The sequence below is a fragment of the Pyrus communis genome, chromosome 9, assembly GCF_963583255.1.
Source record: "Pyrus communis chromosome 9, drPyrComm1.1, whole genome shotgun sequence".
Classification (NCBI taxonomy): domain Eukaryota; kingdom Viridiplantae; phylum Streptophyta; class Magnoliopsida; order Rosales; family Rosaceae; genus Pyrus; species Pyrus communis.
In genome coordinates, this window is record NC_084811.1 from 2644589 (window position 1) to 2659132 (window position 14544).

Below are 14544 nucleotides of genomic sequence, written 5' to 3' on the forward strand. Positions count from 1 at the left end.
TTTATTTTGTATTTTTGAGAAAAGGAAAATTTTCATTACCAAACAACTTTATACATATCAAATTGTAATATAAAAATAATATAAGAGAAAATTCTTAAAACAGATAAGACTCATTATAAGTATGTATTATTGAAGCAAAATCTGTCATAAACAGTTTCACAGTTAACGTACAATCGAAGTATATACATGGCATTTTATAGTGCTAGAAAGTCCAATCTATCCTCAAATAAAATCAAACTATTGTCATTATGCTATCACATTTGACAAATTACAAGGATTTAAATTGCGACAATTGAAACTACGTAAAATTAACTTTGTTCAAACAACACAATCAAAACAGAGCAGGGACTAAAGTATTTGCTTGGAACTTTATAAGAAGAAATTAATAATTTTCAATCGAAAACTTAAGTTGGTGGATTAGAAACAAAAGGAAACTATGAAGACGAAAATGATAAGAGAAAGGTACATAATAGAAAAGTGAAAATCCGAATAAAATGCGGGGACTGTTAGTGCAAAATTCGTCCTTCTATATTGCTGTGGCCCTAAGCTTCTTTAAACGACAATGGGTTGCTGCGGGGACGAAGAAAACGACGACGACATCCTCAACCCTCTTTACGCCGACGCCACCGACACCACCGCCCCAAGCGTCGGCGAATCCTCCAACTCTACCACCACCATATCCCCTATGAACTCTCACTTCTCGGCCTTGACTTGCCGCGACACCCTCCGCCTCATCTTCGAGAAGCTCCCGATTCCCGACCTCGCTCGCTCCAGCTGCGTCTGCCGAGTCCGGAGCTCCGTCGCCTCCGATCAGGAGATCGTCGCCAAAGCCTTCAAAGCTCCTTGGAATCTGAAGGAGGTGATCGGGAAGCCGGCGTCGTTAAGCTTCTGGAGGGACAATTCGATCGGAAAATTCGCCATCTCTCACCGGATTGTCCGCGGGGACAGCGTCGCCAGCCTCGCCGTCAAGTATTCCGTTCAGGTACGCAAGCATTTTGATTCTTAATTCCTATCATCTGTTTGCTTTGAAGCACATAAGTACTTCTATACAGATAAGCAATTTTAAGTTTCCGGCCAAACATAGTCTTAATTCAATTTCTTTCAGGTGATGGACATCAAACGATTGAACAACATGATGAGCGAGCACGGAATATACTCGCGGGAGAGATTGCTGATTCCGGTAAGCAATGCGGAGATCCTTTCGGAAGCTACGTGCTATGTTGAAGTGGACAATTATGCTAAGAGAGAGGTGGCTGTGTTGTATTTGGAGGGCGGCCCCGGCCCGAAAACCATAAACAGCGGCAGCATCTCTTCATGCTCTGTTTTGCAGAGCAAGAAAAGAGTGATTGAATCACTGAGGAGAAGCCTGCGAGTGGATGATGCAACTGCAAGCTACTACTTGTCCATTGCCAATGGCGATCCAAGAGCTGCAATCTCTCAGTTCTCCCAAGACCTTAGGTGGGAGACCAGCACCCACCTCGGCTTTGCTTAGGGCTGGTTCGGGACTGCTTGTGTCATAAGCGCTTCTGCCAGTAGCGCTTTTGCTAAGTGAATTTCAACTTGTAATGCTTTTTCTATCAGCCAATGAATCAACTTCAAGTGTATGTAAGTCTTGTGATTTGTAATTTTAATGTCGAAACGTTGTTATTGATGGAAAGCTTCTTGTTTTGAATAGAGAATAATGTTCAGCTTTTCGTTTCTTGATTTAACTATCGTTCATGAAATTTGAACTCAGAATCTCCTTAGACAAAGTAGAGACTAGATGTCACTAAAATAAACGAAATGACGGTTGATATGGAATCGCCGATAAACTTCCCCCTATAAATATGATACATGTAGATACTTCTACGGGTTAACCTATGTTTCATTTCATGTTTTATACGTACAAATTGAAAGAGAGATAAACGGGTGGAAGCTACGGGAGAAACAATCGCGGCAGATACAAAAATTCTGCCGCTAAACTCCAATGCTGTGAATACCAGAAAAGGAGAAAAATAACCAAACCGGAGCAGCCTTCGGAAGATTCAATCAGAGGCTTGGCTGCAACAAGCACCACTTTTTTGTTTGGATGTATGCAGATTGTTCGACAACGCAGTCAGCTCCTTTTCATGTTCTTCCTTGAGAACGCTTTGTGCGCTTGCCGTCACAATCTTGATGAAAAAGTTCATGAGCATGAGCCACACAACAGTGTTCCAAATCGAACTAAATGATAAGTCCCACTTCTTCTCCTGAAAGCAAAAAATGCGGAAAAGTTATATGTTAAGGACAAGCATGCCCGGTTGTTAAGTACTCGAAACAGAAGTACCAAATTCCTCGGGTTCAGGAACATGTATACAGAATTCAATTTACCAACTGGCCAATAGATTGCATTCACCCACTTTCGGTCCAAAATATGCCCGAACAGTTGATGGAAAATGAACTTAAACACAACATATGGATGCTAAAGCTGTAATTCAGAAAACACTACCTCGCTGTTAGAGGCGACTGGAGGTGAGGCGTGTGTATACTTGTCTTTCATTGTACGTAATTTGGTGATGAGGTCGGGCACAAACAAACCAAATCCAGGGAAAAAGCTGAACAACCAAATCAATTTATTTTCTACCAAGTCGAGAAGCTGATTGTTGCAAACTGAGATGATGAAAACTGTCTGCAATTACAGGGCAACATAACCGCCTCAATTTATGTAAAGTTATGCATTGTTAAATGCAAGGAATCTTTAAATAGGAAACTATAAACCTCGGTAAGCATGTTCGGTAGATATAAAAACAAAGCAATGTTTAAACATCTGATTGGACGGAGCAGGATCCAATCAGTGATGCACAGATTGTATTAGAAACAGTTCTTAGAACTCATCATAAATGAAGCAAAACACCTCAAAATAACAAGATAAAACCTCTGCCAGGACGAGCAGGCATCAAGAGGCTTCAAAATTTGATATATCTGATAAGTTAACAAACCTGTATGTGAGTCTTAATAAATGCCTTTCCAATCAATGTTGCTAGAAAGAACGTCCAAAATCGAATGCCAAATTGTCCACACAATATACCAGCAAGGTCAAATAGAGGGTTGGGCACCTGAAATTTATTTTGAATAAACACCCTTAAAGGTCTCAAAAATATTTATATATAAATAAAAAATAAAAAAAATTAAAAAAAAATAAAAAGAGCCAAGAAAATAAAAAAGTGCTGCACTGCAAAAAGGATAAGTATAACATGTGTTGAAAGAACGTTGCAACTCCACGGGTATAAGTAGCATTAAGAAAGAAAAATTACCGAAGCAAGAACTAATATAGTTAAAAAGTTCAGATATTGTGTATGTGAAAGAAGCCATGATTTCATCAGGTTGAGGCGACTAGCTACCATTCCACTGTCTTCAGTTGATGAAGAATCCAATTCTTTCATGACTTCCAATTTTTGACCAGATATACTAGCTGCACTTAAGTATAGATAAGGAGAAATTGAGAAATTTGTTCAGGGAAAAATTAGTGGTTTAAAATTTCAAACGTATCCAACTCACTCATCCTTGCAGTATGCAGTCAGATTAAGGAATCCAGAAAATTATCCTGACTTGAAAAGGGCCATGAAGTAAAATATGAACATCGCCACATGCGTGCACACAGGCACAATTTTCATTATATTGCCTACAGTTCTGAATTAAGTAATAGCCAGATAGAAATGCTACCAGGGTACCTATGATATATGTCCACAAATTGAAATTGTAGTAAACTATTCAACCAACGGCAGGATTATGAAACTCTCAACTACCCAAGAAGTACATAAAAATTGATACTTTAGAAATGTAGAATGTTAAGGCATCTTATGATCTTTGTACATGCAACTAGGTAACCACATATGCTCGAGATGCATATATACAAATAGAACATAGATAATGTGAAACATTATACTAGATGAAGTTTTTCTGACAGGTTGTTCTTGACTAGATATTGCTTAATACAAAGATGACAGAACTTATCCACAACATACTTAAATAGTAGGCACAATAACATAGCTTCTTGTTTTGTACTCACCAGCTCTTGATATGAAATAAGGAGGAAGCTCCCCCAGTGCAGTTCCAACTCCCCATAGAATAGCCTCTAACTGAACCTGAGGCAATATACTGCTAAGCGGAACCCTTGAACCGTGCTGTGATAACAACAGGGGTGTCCCATATTCAGAGCATTCTCTATCCAGCCATGAAGGACCACTTCTCCACTGAATGGTGTCATATGGAGCACTTTTTATGTCAACTCTGCCACAGTGCACGGCTTTCATGGTAAACAGAGCTACATGAGGCCCCAAATACAGCACAAACGTGTGCAAACCAGATCCTGCACAAAATAGTGATACAACAAAAATCATTCAGAGTTTTGTGACAAACATGCTACCGCAGAATTTAAAAGAAAAAAAATCAATTGCTACTTCTCCATTTGGTTTAGTGTGTAATATAAATATGTTTCTACACGAGAATTTGGAGACAGAGCAAATCCATCAACCTGAAATTCACAGTTTTCATGCTATTTTGAATATAACTCGCACTTACCAAGACCAATAGATGATGCTACACCAAGAGCCAGCCACCAGAGTCCAAATTGCAGATAACGAATAAGCTCCTGGATATGCTGCATTTTGATTAATTATAAAATCAATAAAGGAAAGTCCAAAAGTACATCAACATTACGCAAGAAACATGCCCGATAATGCATATATAATGCAACATTCATGGGAAGTCTTTATCCCAACAGCTCATACAAACAATATTAAGCAAACTATATTAATCAAATAACGGTTACTCTAACTAAAAATCTAAATGCAACTGAACAAAAATGTCGCCCTGCGAGTAAATACCTCTTGTTGAGGTCCACCAACTGTCGCAGTGATCACTCCTATACCTCCTGCTAACATAATTAGAAGCAGAAACCAACCACCTCTCGCCATAAAACGCCGAACATATTGGCCAATAGCCAAATTGAAATACTTTAATGTCTTTAACGGCTGTGTTGTAAGTGTTAAATTTTCTAGTTCCTGGTGATGCTTCAACCGGAGTCCTGCGAAATTCAAAGATTACAGACAACCTTCACATTTTCAATCTGAAAAGTGAAACAAATAAAACTACTTTCCTCCATTGGAATTTGATTACACATTTAAAGAGTTAAAAGAAGCAAACTTTTTGTTTTTATTTACCTACCCATAAAAGTTTGATTTCCATTTTATTTAAAAACGTACAAAAATTGAAACCTTCTGTTTCCATTTGATTTCCCCTTTCATAATTAGCTACAAAATTATAAAAATTAATTAATTAAATTCAGATTATTATTTTTGCTTCCCGAAAATTTAAAATTACACACCCCCACAATGTGATTGTGTAATTGCAGAGAAAATTATGAAAGGAATTGAAGAAGCTGCGTGCGAATTAACTCACCGGAGACGGAGGAATCCGTGGAATTCGACGAGGCTGCGTCGGTGGGACCCATTCAAAAACCCTATAAACTGAATCGATACGTGCGATTTGGGATTTTTGGATTGGAAATTAGGGATTCGTAGAGAGAGAAATAGCGCGAAAATTGGAATCGAGCTGCTGGGACGCGCAGAGAGAGAGAGAGAGAGAGAGGACGGTTTAGCGGGCTTGTTGGAGATTTGGAATAATTTAGTGCGGCGGAGAGCAAGTAGGAGATTTGGAATAATGTGGTGCGGCGGAGAGCATGTGGAATCGCTCTGAACGGCTCTTGGAAAGTGCCACGTATAGTGTAGGTTTTGACTTGGGTCGGAATTCAGTTTCTTCCGTTAGGCTGACTTGGGCAGTCGTGACATATGAAGATGGACTTCAAACCGACGACCGTAGAAAGGAAAACTTTGATGATAGTGGTGAGATTTGTGTTCGTAGTTTAGTATAGATTATGTCCAATAGATATTTCAAAATTTATGAACCAGAACATGTTCGGAAAGACAGTTTTATTTTTGGATTTAAGATATAAGAAGAGAGAGAAATCAAAATATTTATAATTTTTTTATTTCAAAATATTCAATGGATCAATGCAATCATAACCATTAAAACGAGTTTAACCTAAGGGCCTAAATAGAGTGTAAAAATATTTGTCTTTTGATTCTATCTATATATACTCGCATATGGGCACACACAATTGTACGTGAGAAAATTTTTTATTTTTGTTTTTGAAATAAAAGAAGAGAGGAAGAAAGTGATAAAGAATGTGAGAGTAGGAAGTTTTTTTAAAAAAAAATAGAAATATGTTAAGATTGCATGTAGAAAACAAATCTATGACATCATTTTTTTAACTTTTTGGCATATGTCATTATGGGGCTCGCTTCGTAATTATTTCAACGATCTGAATCGTCTATCTTTTAGATGTTTCATAAAAAATCATATCTAATGGATTTTGGTCTCCATCACTTAGCCATCCCTACAAGTAATTTTGATAAATTGTGATAGACTTCTTCCAAAGAAAATACCGATGACTTGGCACCTGTAACAATCTATCCCAATTTTAATAGAAAGAATAAGGTATTTTCGTGAAATTTCACCTGGGCTAGATTTTTTTCTTCTAAAATTTGTTTTTCGGTCTTAATGGGTGTGCCAAGGGGCCCACCCCTTGATTTGTGTCCCCCGACCTCTCTCTGTGTGTTCTCTTTCAGTTCTATCTTCTACCTCACTCTCCCTTATCGGTCCCTCTCGGCTCTCTCTCTCTCAGCCCCTCCGCGGGCTTTTCTCATCATCAAACAACAACATCAACATCTCCATTAACACCCTAGTGAGCTTAGAATCGAAAAAGAACACCCCGAACCCCTCTCTTTCTCTCGGCCTGCACTGTTCACCGAAGTTCTCCGGCGAGTTTTCTCCTCCTCCGGCGAAGGTAAGCCTTGAACCTCGTCCAAAAGTTATAGATCATGTCTTAGTGTATGTTTGGAAGTGGTTTTAAGAAGTTATATCGATGTTTGGACGTAGGAACCTCACGGGGGAAAACTTCCCCAGTTTTCCAGCGAGCACCGCCCCTTTCGAGGCAATTTCCGGGCAATCCACGACGATTTGGCCGGCGTCCAAGGTATCAATCTCTTCGTCTCGCTGAGTACTACAACATTTCTTTTTTAATCACCCAATTTCGTTGAGTATTGAAGAAGTTATATCTATTTGAATCTTACCCAGTTTCCAGCGACCTCCGAGACTTTCAAGGCGTTTTCCGGCCAAACCATAAAGATTTAGACGTCGTGCAAGGTACCATTCTCTTCGTCTCGTCGAGCACTATGATTTTTGCTTTTGAATCACTCGATTTCGTTGAGTATTGACAAAGTTATGAATGTTTAAAGTTTGTCCAATTTTCCGGCCAAAATCCGGCCTTCTCCTTCAATTGGGTCCGGCGATGCATGTTTTGAACTCAGGCCGGGCTTTCAAGCCCAAATTCTTTTGAACCAAGGCCCTTCGGGCTGTTTAGAACTCGGGCTTTCTTAATTCTATTAATTAAGCAAAGGTTACATGTGATTCTGCAATCTGCATATATCAGCATGAGATGAAAATAAGAAACTTTAGTCTAATAAATTTCTTTGAGAGGAAAAACATTCTCCTTAAAAAGCACACAACGTTAATCGACTTAATCCCAATGTTAAAAATATTTTGTGACTATAAGAAAATTAACCCACGTAAATATGCTAGAATTTGAAATCATCAATCAAAGTAATCACTTAAGCTAGCTAACAACTAATTTTCTACAATGGTATTTTAATTTGCAGCTTTATTAAAAGTATTAATTGAACTAATTCCTTATTGTCATTAAAAAAAGAGTAACTTTTTATTTATGTTATTATATATATATATATATATATTTAACGTATATATATGTATATGTGTTTTTCCGAACAACTGCTTTTAAATATATTATGATGTGCCATGCCCTTTACAAATAGACTTTTAGTGCACTTTATGTTTTTAATATTATCTGTGAGCATAAACTGTGGCATGACATTCTTACCTTTTATCTACTCATTACTACATGTTTACACGATGTCTCTTAGTTATTTGTATTGTCCTGGGCCAAGGACTAGCTTCACGTGTAGTTCACATGCACCGTTTACATCACTTTGGATCCAGTTAGGTGCTAGCATGTCCTGTTGTATGATGTGTTGGACTTGTATGTGATGCAACTAGCGTAGCTCACGTGATATAGTACTAGAATGTAAAACCAACACCCAACCTGTTCTACTGTCTGAATATCTCTGCAGTGGACTTGTATGCCTACATAAATTAATGAGTATTGTTTTCTCGTGATATCGATTTGAGATTTAATATTGAGACATCTTGTCATCCTACATCTTACTACATACTATTATTATAATATTTTTGGGAAACCATATACTTGTTTTAGAGGGTTTACACTTTTCGAAAAGGTTTTTACAAAACTTTATTTTTAGGCCCACTCATCCTTATTTTTCGCCCTTCCAGGATTTTAGTGGCAAAGGTTTCTTGACGATGAGGATGGTTGGCAAAAGCTGTTATGTAGGAGACTTCTCCTTCCGGTATAAATGTTATTACTCTTCATTTACTGCAATTTGTTTATGCTCTGACATCACTTGTGTGATATGTGTTCAATCCCCGCTCACATGAACACTCTAAATGAGTCACTTTTAGGCTTTAATTTATTCACATTTTCCACATCACTACACTTTATGGCTTCGTCACCTCTTAGGTGTCGACTAGCACATCGTGATTCAGGTGTCCAAGTGGACATTTCGGGTCGGGGTGTGTCAAAAACCTCCCAAAAAATTATATAAAATAAATGAGTACAAATTTATATTAATTTATTTTAATTTTGTAAAATGTTTTAAATTGAGAATTAATTAGCAGATTAATGAAGGTGTGAATATTAAAGCCCTAAATCAATTAACCAATTTTTATTTTAAAAAAAAAGTTATATAATTGACAAGTAAATACACTAATACATTAAATTTAGGAATTTCAATTAAAACCTGAAAACTAATAAGGTCTATCAACAGAACATGAACAGCTAGAGAAAGAATACTAATTTTTCCTCATCTTTATAGAATAGATTTTGATGGTAGGAGGATGATTGCAATGACACTCTTCAATTAAACGGCTAAAATATGATTATATTGTGTTAGGTCAACAAATATGATTCATTGCCAATGCTTTATATCTTATTTTTATAACAAAATAGCAAAGTTTATTATATGCTTCTTCAATATCACTTAAAACGGTCAAGAGCGTTTGTCCTTGCATATGTGATTCTACGTTTGAATCACTCTTTATCAATACCGCTTTATATCCCATAAAAAAAAAAAAAAAAAAAAAACACAAAACTTCAACCTACGGCCAAGACGCCAAAACGTCAAATTGAAAGATACAATAGTTACATGTATTTAATACAATTATTATCTGATAGTCACATATAATTCATATAAATATATGTATTTAATACAATCACTATCCGACCGGACCGACCGTTCAGATGATGATTGTATTAAATACATATAAATATTGTAGCCAAATCCAGAAAATCAAACCAACAAATCTAAAGAGGCAAAACTAGAACAGACCTAAGCTGCACAGGCAACACACGCTTGTAAAATTCTTAAGATTACAAAATGACTGGATGTTTAATTCATCACCAAGTCAACATCGGAAAAAAATTAAACATTTATTGGATAGATTAGTTGGTGAAGTGTAAAAAAAGACCATCACATTAGGCCAAAGACTGACCTGGAAATAAGCACCTAAGTATTTTTCTACACATACATACATTGAACATGAGCTCACAAATTCCTTAAATATAGCACAATTACACATCCTTCTCTCATTCTTCACACCAGTGAGAAGTTCAAACCTAAGTTTTCAAACCTTCTCTATATTTTCAACTTTTATTTTTGAGTTCTTGAAGCAGACAAAGATGCTGCATTGCAAGTATCTCAATCCTCTGAGCTTCAAGACGAGCTCAGTTGTTGCAGCAACAACCAACACAATCTCTCTATGTTTCTTTCTATTCTCTCGCCCAGCTAACAAGCAAGCTCTAACCCGCCCATCTATCTTCCCAGTTCTGTTGCCTACGAGTACTATGAAAATGCATGGTTTCTCGTCGATGACCGATGTCACGAGATCTCCTCGAACGTTGACTTTAGCTTTGGCAGCTGCCAAGACATCCCAGAACATCACGACTGTTGATGAGCCACGCCCCACAGAAATGGAGGAAGAGAAGACGGAAGTTGAGACTGGTTACAAGGGCAAGAAGATCAAAGGGAGAGTGGTGTTGATCAAGAAGAATTTTCTGGACTTTAACGACCTTAAGGCGTCCGTGCTTGATCGTGTTCATGAGCTGTTTGGCGAAGGGGTTTCGTTGCAGCTTATTAGTTCCGGTGAGAATACAACTTTGCTTTTTAGTTTCCTTCTTGATAAAAATATTTATTCGTAAATTGTTGAGTAAGTATGTATCTGTTTAAGAATGCTGCTTTACATTTTCATACCAGAACCCGAAAAGAGAAAACAGAACATTTGGAAGCCAACTACCAGTCTAACTGATTAGACGGGTAAACTCTTACCTTTGGAAGCCAACTACCAGTCTAAGCCACCGGTTTAACCTGAAAATGAAGCACCACATGGCTTTCAAACCTTTTTTTTTTTTTTTTTACTACGGTTTACAACTTTTACCACATCCAATTCTTTTTTTCCTGAAGAAAGTTGAGGTTCCACCATAAAATAAATGGGTAATATGGGGAATAGCGCCTAACATGTAGACAACACAAAGGGTGACGTGGAGCGCGTGTGACCGTTTGACTTCACACGTGGGAGAACATGCTTTGGTACCATGAATGAAGTTCAGGTTCCACCATAAAACTAATTGACAATATGGGGAGTAGCCCAACTTACTTATAAGCCCATGCAATATCCCTCCTCTCATCAATGTCGGATTCGTTCTCAACAGAAACAACTTCAGATTTGTTCATAATAAAACTTGAGCGAGTTTGGCTGTGTGTTAACCCCTTGCAGTCGAGTTCAAATTCCACTCCCGGTAAATTAAAGTAGTATGTAATATCAGGTTGTAAAAGATGAAAAAAAGGAACTCTTGAATGATAATTATTTTATCACTAAATAATAGATGTGTTTTTGTAGAAAATGGGTTGAAGGGGAAACTTGGAAAGCCAGCATACTTGGAAGATTGGATTACCACAATCACATCTTTAACACCAGGAGAGTCTGCATTCGAGGTTACATTTGACCATGAAGAGGAAGTAGGAGTCCCAGGAGCATTCTTAATAAAAAACAATCACCACAGTGAGTTCTTCCTCAAGACTGTCACACTCGAAAATGTTCCCATTGAGGACCGTGTACACTTCGTTTGCAACTCTTGGGTGTACCCTACTGAAAAATACACCAAAGACCGTGTTTTCTTCGCCAACAAGGTAACAAATGATTTGCACGTTTCATTAGTGTCTGATGTAAATTTTTTTATTTTTTTTTTGTGAGGTTTAAAATATATGGTAAAAGCTCATGCCTGCTATATGTTTGTGCAGACTTATCTTCCAAGCGAAACACCACTGCCGTTGCGCAAATACAGAGAAGAAGAACTAGTACATTTGAGAGGAGATGATGAAAACGGAAAAGGAGAGCTCCAAGAATGGGACAGGGTTTATGACTATGATTGCTACAACGATTTGGGGAATCCTGATAAGGGTGCCAAATATGTCCGTCCTATTCTTGGAGGGTCTAGTGAGTACCCTTACCCTCGCCGTGGAAGAACTGGCCGAGAAAAAACTAAGACAGGTTAGCCATTTGTAAATACTACTCCTTTATTTTTAGAGTTACCATAGTTAATCTAGTTTTCGATTAATGATGATTATCTTTAGTGTTAATGTTTACCAAAAAGTGTAAGACTCGATATACTAATTTGGATTTTAATGAACTGGAGATGTTACGATCACTAATTTTTCTGGTCTTATTGCAACAGATGAAAAAAGCGAGAGTCGTCTGCCGCTTGCTGAGAGCTTAAACATCTATGTGCCAAGGGATGAACGATTTGGCCACTTGAAGTTGTCAGACTTCCTGGTTTATGCCCTGAAATCCATAGCTCAATTCATTCAACCGGAGCTAGAATCCTTGCTCGATCAAACTCCTAATGAGTTTGACAGCTTTGAAGATGTACTTAAACTATACGAAGGAGGCATTCCATTGCCTGAAGGTTTATTAAAGCATATTGGAGACAGCATCCCCTTGGAGATGCTCAAGGAGATCTTCCGAACTGATGATGCAAAGTTGCTCAAATTCCCAATGCCTCAAGTGATCAAAGGTAACAACAACATTTTGAACTTAGAGGCTTACAAACAAGGGCCTACAAAAATAAAGCACTATTTCTTTCGTCTAAGTTCTAACTCCGATGCTTTGATTTGGCAAAGAGGATAAGTCTGCTTGGAGGACTGATGAAGAATTTGCAAGGGAAATGCTGGCTGGAGTGAACCCTGTCAACATTCGTCGCCTCCAAGTAATCTCCATGTATCTTTTGTGTGATTTTTTGCAATGATAATGAAATAAATAGACCCGAGCAAAAAGTAACAATCTAAACGTCAAGTTTATTATTCGTTTCGTCTCTAATCACACTTACTTCTAATCAAATTTTAGGAGTTTCCGCCTGCAAGCAAGCTAGATCCAAAAGTTTACGGTGATCAAACCAGTACAATAACCGAAGAACATATAAAGAACAACTTGGATGGACTAACTGTGGATGAGGTAAAATCTTTGATTCATTTCATTTGAAAGTTAAGAAAAAAAAACTCACATACCAATGCTGTTACTTTGAAATTAGATTATTATGTTGGTTCTGTATCAAATTGTAATGATGAAATTGAATTTGGTTGAACAGGCACTCAAGAACAAGAAGTTATTCATACTAGACCATCATGATTCTCTGATGCCATACCTGAGGCGGATAAACTCAACTTCAAACAAGATCTACGGAAGCAGAACTCTCCTGTTCTTGCAAAATGATGGAACTTTGAAGCCATTGGTGATCGAACTGAGCTTGCCTCATCCCGATGGAGACCAATTTGGTTGCATTAGCAATGTCTACTCACCAGCAGAACAAGGTGTAGAAGGCTCCATATGGCAACTGGCTAAAGCTTATGTGGCTGTAAATGACTCTGGATACCATCAGCTCATCAGTCACTGGTTGAACACTCATGCAGCGAGTGAGCCAGTTGTAATTGCTACGAACAGGCAACTAAGCGTGGTTCACCCAATTTACAAACTTCTGCATCCTCATTTCCGTGACACGATGAATATCAATGCATTTGCCAGGCAAATCCTCATCAATGCTGGCGGTATCCTTGAGACGACAGTTTTCCCTGCTAGGTATGCCATGGAGCTGTCATCAGTTGTGTACAAGGATTGGAATTTCACTGAGCAACCCCTCCCTGCAGATCTCATCAAAAGGCAAACATAAAATCTATGATTTCTGACTTTAAAATTATTTCCGCACACTTTTTTTCTCTGCTGGCAAACCCTGTGTATTTCTAGCTTTTGAATTGAATAAATCAAAAGAGAAAGGGGCATTAATAAACAGTGGTGTGCAGAAGAAGAAAACTAGGCGTGGAAATTATTTACCATAGTAATAATATTCATTTCTTGTTTTAATTAGAATGCTTTGCCTTTGATCAAAATAGAGGAGTGGCAGTGAAGGATGCAAATTCTCCACACGGTCTTCGCTTACTGATCCAGGACTACCCTTATGCTGTTGATGGGATTGAAATCTGGTTTGCCATAAGAACATGGGTTGCAGACTACTGCTCGTTCTACTACAAGACCGACGACATAATCCAGAAAGACACCGAGCTCCAATCCTGGTGGAAGGAGCTAGTAGAGGAAGGCCACGGTGACAAAAAAGACGAGCCCTGGTGGCCGAAAATGCAGACTCGCGAAGAGCTAGTCGAAATCTGCACAACCATCATATGGACTGCTTCTGCCCTCCATGCAGCTGTCAACTTTGGACAGTACCCTTACGCAGGATACCTTCCCAATCGCCCTACAATAAGCCGAAAATTCATGCCCGAAAAGGGAACTCCTGAATACGAAGAGCTTGAGTCCAACCCCGACAAGGCGTTCTTGAAAACAATCACTGCTCAGCTGCAGACACTGCTTGGCATTTCCCTCATTGAAATTCTGTCTAGGCATTCAACTGATGAAGTGTACTTAGGGCAGCGAGACACACCCGAGTGGACTGCAGACGCCGTGCCGTTGGAAGCTTTCGACAAGTTTGGAAAGAAACTGGCTGAGATTGAGGACAGAATTACAAGTATGAACAATGATGCGAAGTTGAAGAACCGGGTCGGGGCGGTGAAGGTGCCGTACACATTGCTGTTTCCTACTAGCGGAGGAGGACTTACTGGCAAGGGAATTCCCAACAGTGTCTCAATCTAAAGCTTCTGTGATTCTTTCTGCTAATAACAACTGTTTGAGTTAGTCTTTGGGCCCTTAAGCTACTAAATTATAAAAACAACGCAGTCTCAGTATAACAGAAATTTGGTAGTTTATACCCTGGTA

At 38.3% G+C, this 14544-nt stretch overlaps 3 protein-coding genes across 4 annotated transcripts; 2 read left to right on the top strand and 1 right to left on the bottom strand.

Moving 5' to 3' along the window:
• The first annotated feature begins 526 nt into the window (after window positions 1–526).
• On the top strand, window positions 527–1699 carry LOC137745625 (F-box protein At1g55000-like). Its single transcript, XM_068485609.1, has 2 exons — window positions 527–982; window positions 1106–1699. The coding sequence occupies exons 1-2, from the start codon at window positions 563–565 to the stop codon at window positions 1490–1492; spliced, it is 807 nt and encodes a 268-aa protein (XP_068341710.1). The 5' UTR covers window positions 527–562; the 3' UTR covers window positions 1493–1699.
• An 8-nt stretch (window positions 1700–1707) lies between these two features.
• Window positions 1708–5859, bottom strand: LOC137745624 (vacuole membrane protein KMS1-like). Its single transcript, XM_068485607.1, has 8 exons — window positions 5419–5859; window positions 4845–5044; window positions 4540–4618; window positions 4028–4327; window positions 3273–3430; window positions 2958–3074; window positions 2468–2647; window positions 1708–2228 (listed from the first exon to the last, which is right to left on the bottom strand). The coding sequence occupies exons 1-8, from the start codon at window positions 5468–5470 to the stop codon at window positions 2025–2027; spliced, it is 1290 nt and encodes a 429-aa protein (XP_068341708.1). The 5' UTR covers window positions 5471–5859; the 3' UTR covers window positions 1708–2024.
• A 783-nt stretch (window positions 5860–6642) lies between these two features.
• Window positions 6643–14544, top strand: LOC137744218 (probable linoleate 9S-lipoxygenase 5). Of its 2 annotated transcripts, XM_068484080.1 has the most exons (12): window positions 6643–6865; window positions 6958–7054; window positions 7156–7224; window positions 8446–8519; window positions 10053–10370; window positions 11125–11414; window positions 11526–11775; window positions 11960–12298; window positions 12405–12490; window positions 12628–12735; window positions 12869–13437; window positions 13668–14544. In XM_068484080.1, the coding sequence occupies exons 5-12, from the start codon at window positions 10073–10075 to the stop codon at window positions 14419–14421; spliced, it is 2694 nt and encodes an 897-aa protein (XP_068340181.1). In that variant the 5' UTR covers window positions 6643–6865; window positions 6958–7054; window positions 7156–7224; window positions 8446–8519; window positions 10053–10072; the 3' UTR covers window positions 14422–14544. The 2 variants fall into 2 exon arrangements, with proteins under 2 accessions (XP_068340181.1, XP_068340179.1); XM_068484078.1 differs by lacking the exons at window positions 6643–6865; window positions 6958–7054; window positions 7156–7224; window positions 8446–8519 and having other exon boundaries at window positions 9710–10370.

What these genes read in the sequence shown, in the direction of transcription:
- LOC137745624 (XM_068485607.1), bottom strand. Translation starts at nt 5,470, where the DNA reads ATGGGTCCCACCGACGCAGCCTCGTCGAATTCCACGGATTCCTCCGTC. An exon ending in TTGGTGGACCTCAACAAGAG is followed by an intron (nt 4,619 to 4,844) that starts GTATTTACTCGC and finishes ATCAAAATGCAG; the next exon opens with CATATCCAGGAGCTTATTCG. An exon ending in TTATTAAGACTCACATACAG is followed by an intron (nt 2,648 to 2,957) that starts GTTTGTTAACTT and finishes CTGTAATTGCAG; the next exon opens with ACAGTTTTCATCATCTCAGT.
- LOC137745625 (XM_068485609.1), top strand. Translation starts at nt 563, where the DNA reads ATGGGTTGCTGCGGGGACGAAGAAAACGACGACGACATCCTCAACCCT. An exon ending in CCGTCAAGTATTCCGTTCAG is followed by an intron (nt 983 to 1,105) that starts GTACGCAAGCAT and finishes AATTTCTTTCAG; the next exon opens with GTGATGGACATCAAACGATT.
- LOC137744218 (XM_068484078.1), top strand. Translation starts at nt 9,908, where the DNA reads ATGCTGCATTGCAAGTATCTCAATCCTCTGAGCTTCAAGACGAGCTCA. An exon ending in ATGGACTAACTGTGGATGAG is followed by an intron (nt 12,736 to 12,868) that starts GTAAAATCTTTG and finishes TTGGTTGAACAG; the next exon opens with GCACTCAAGAACAAGAAGTT. An exon ending in CCTGCAGATCTCATCAAAAG is followed by an intron (nt 13,438 to 13,667) that starts GCAAACATAAAA and finishes TGATCAAAATAG; the next exon opens with AGGAGTGGCAGTGAAGGATG.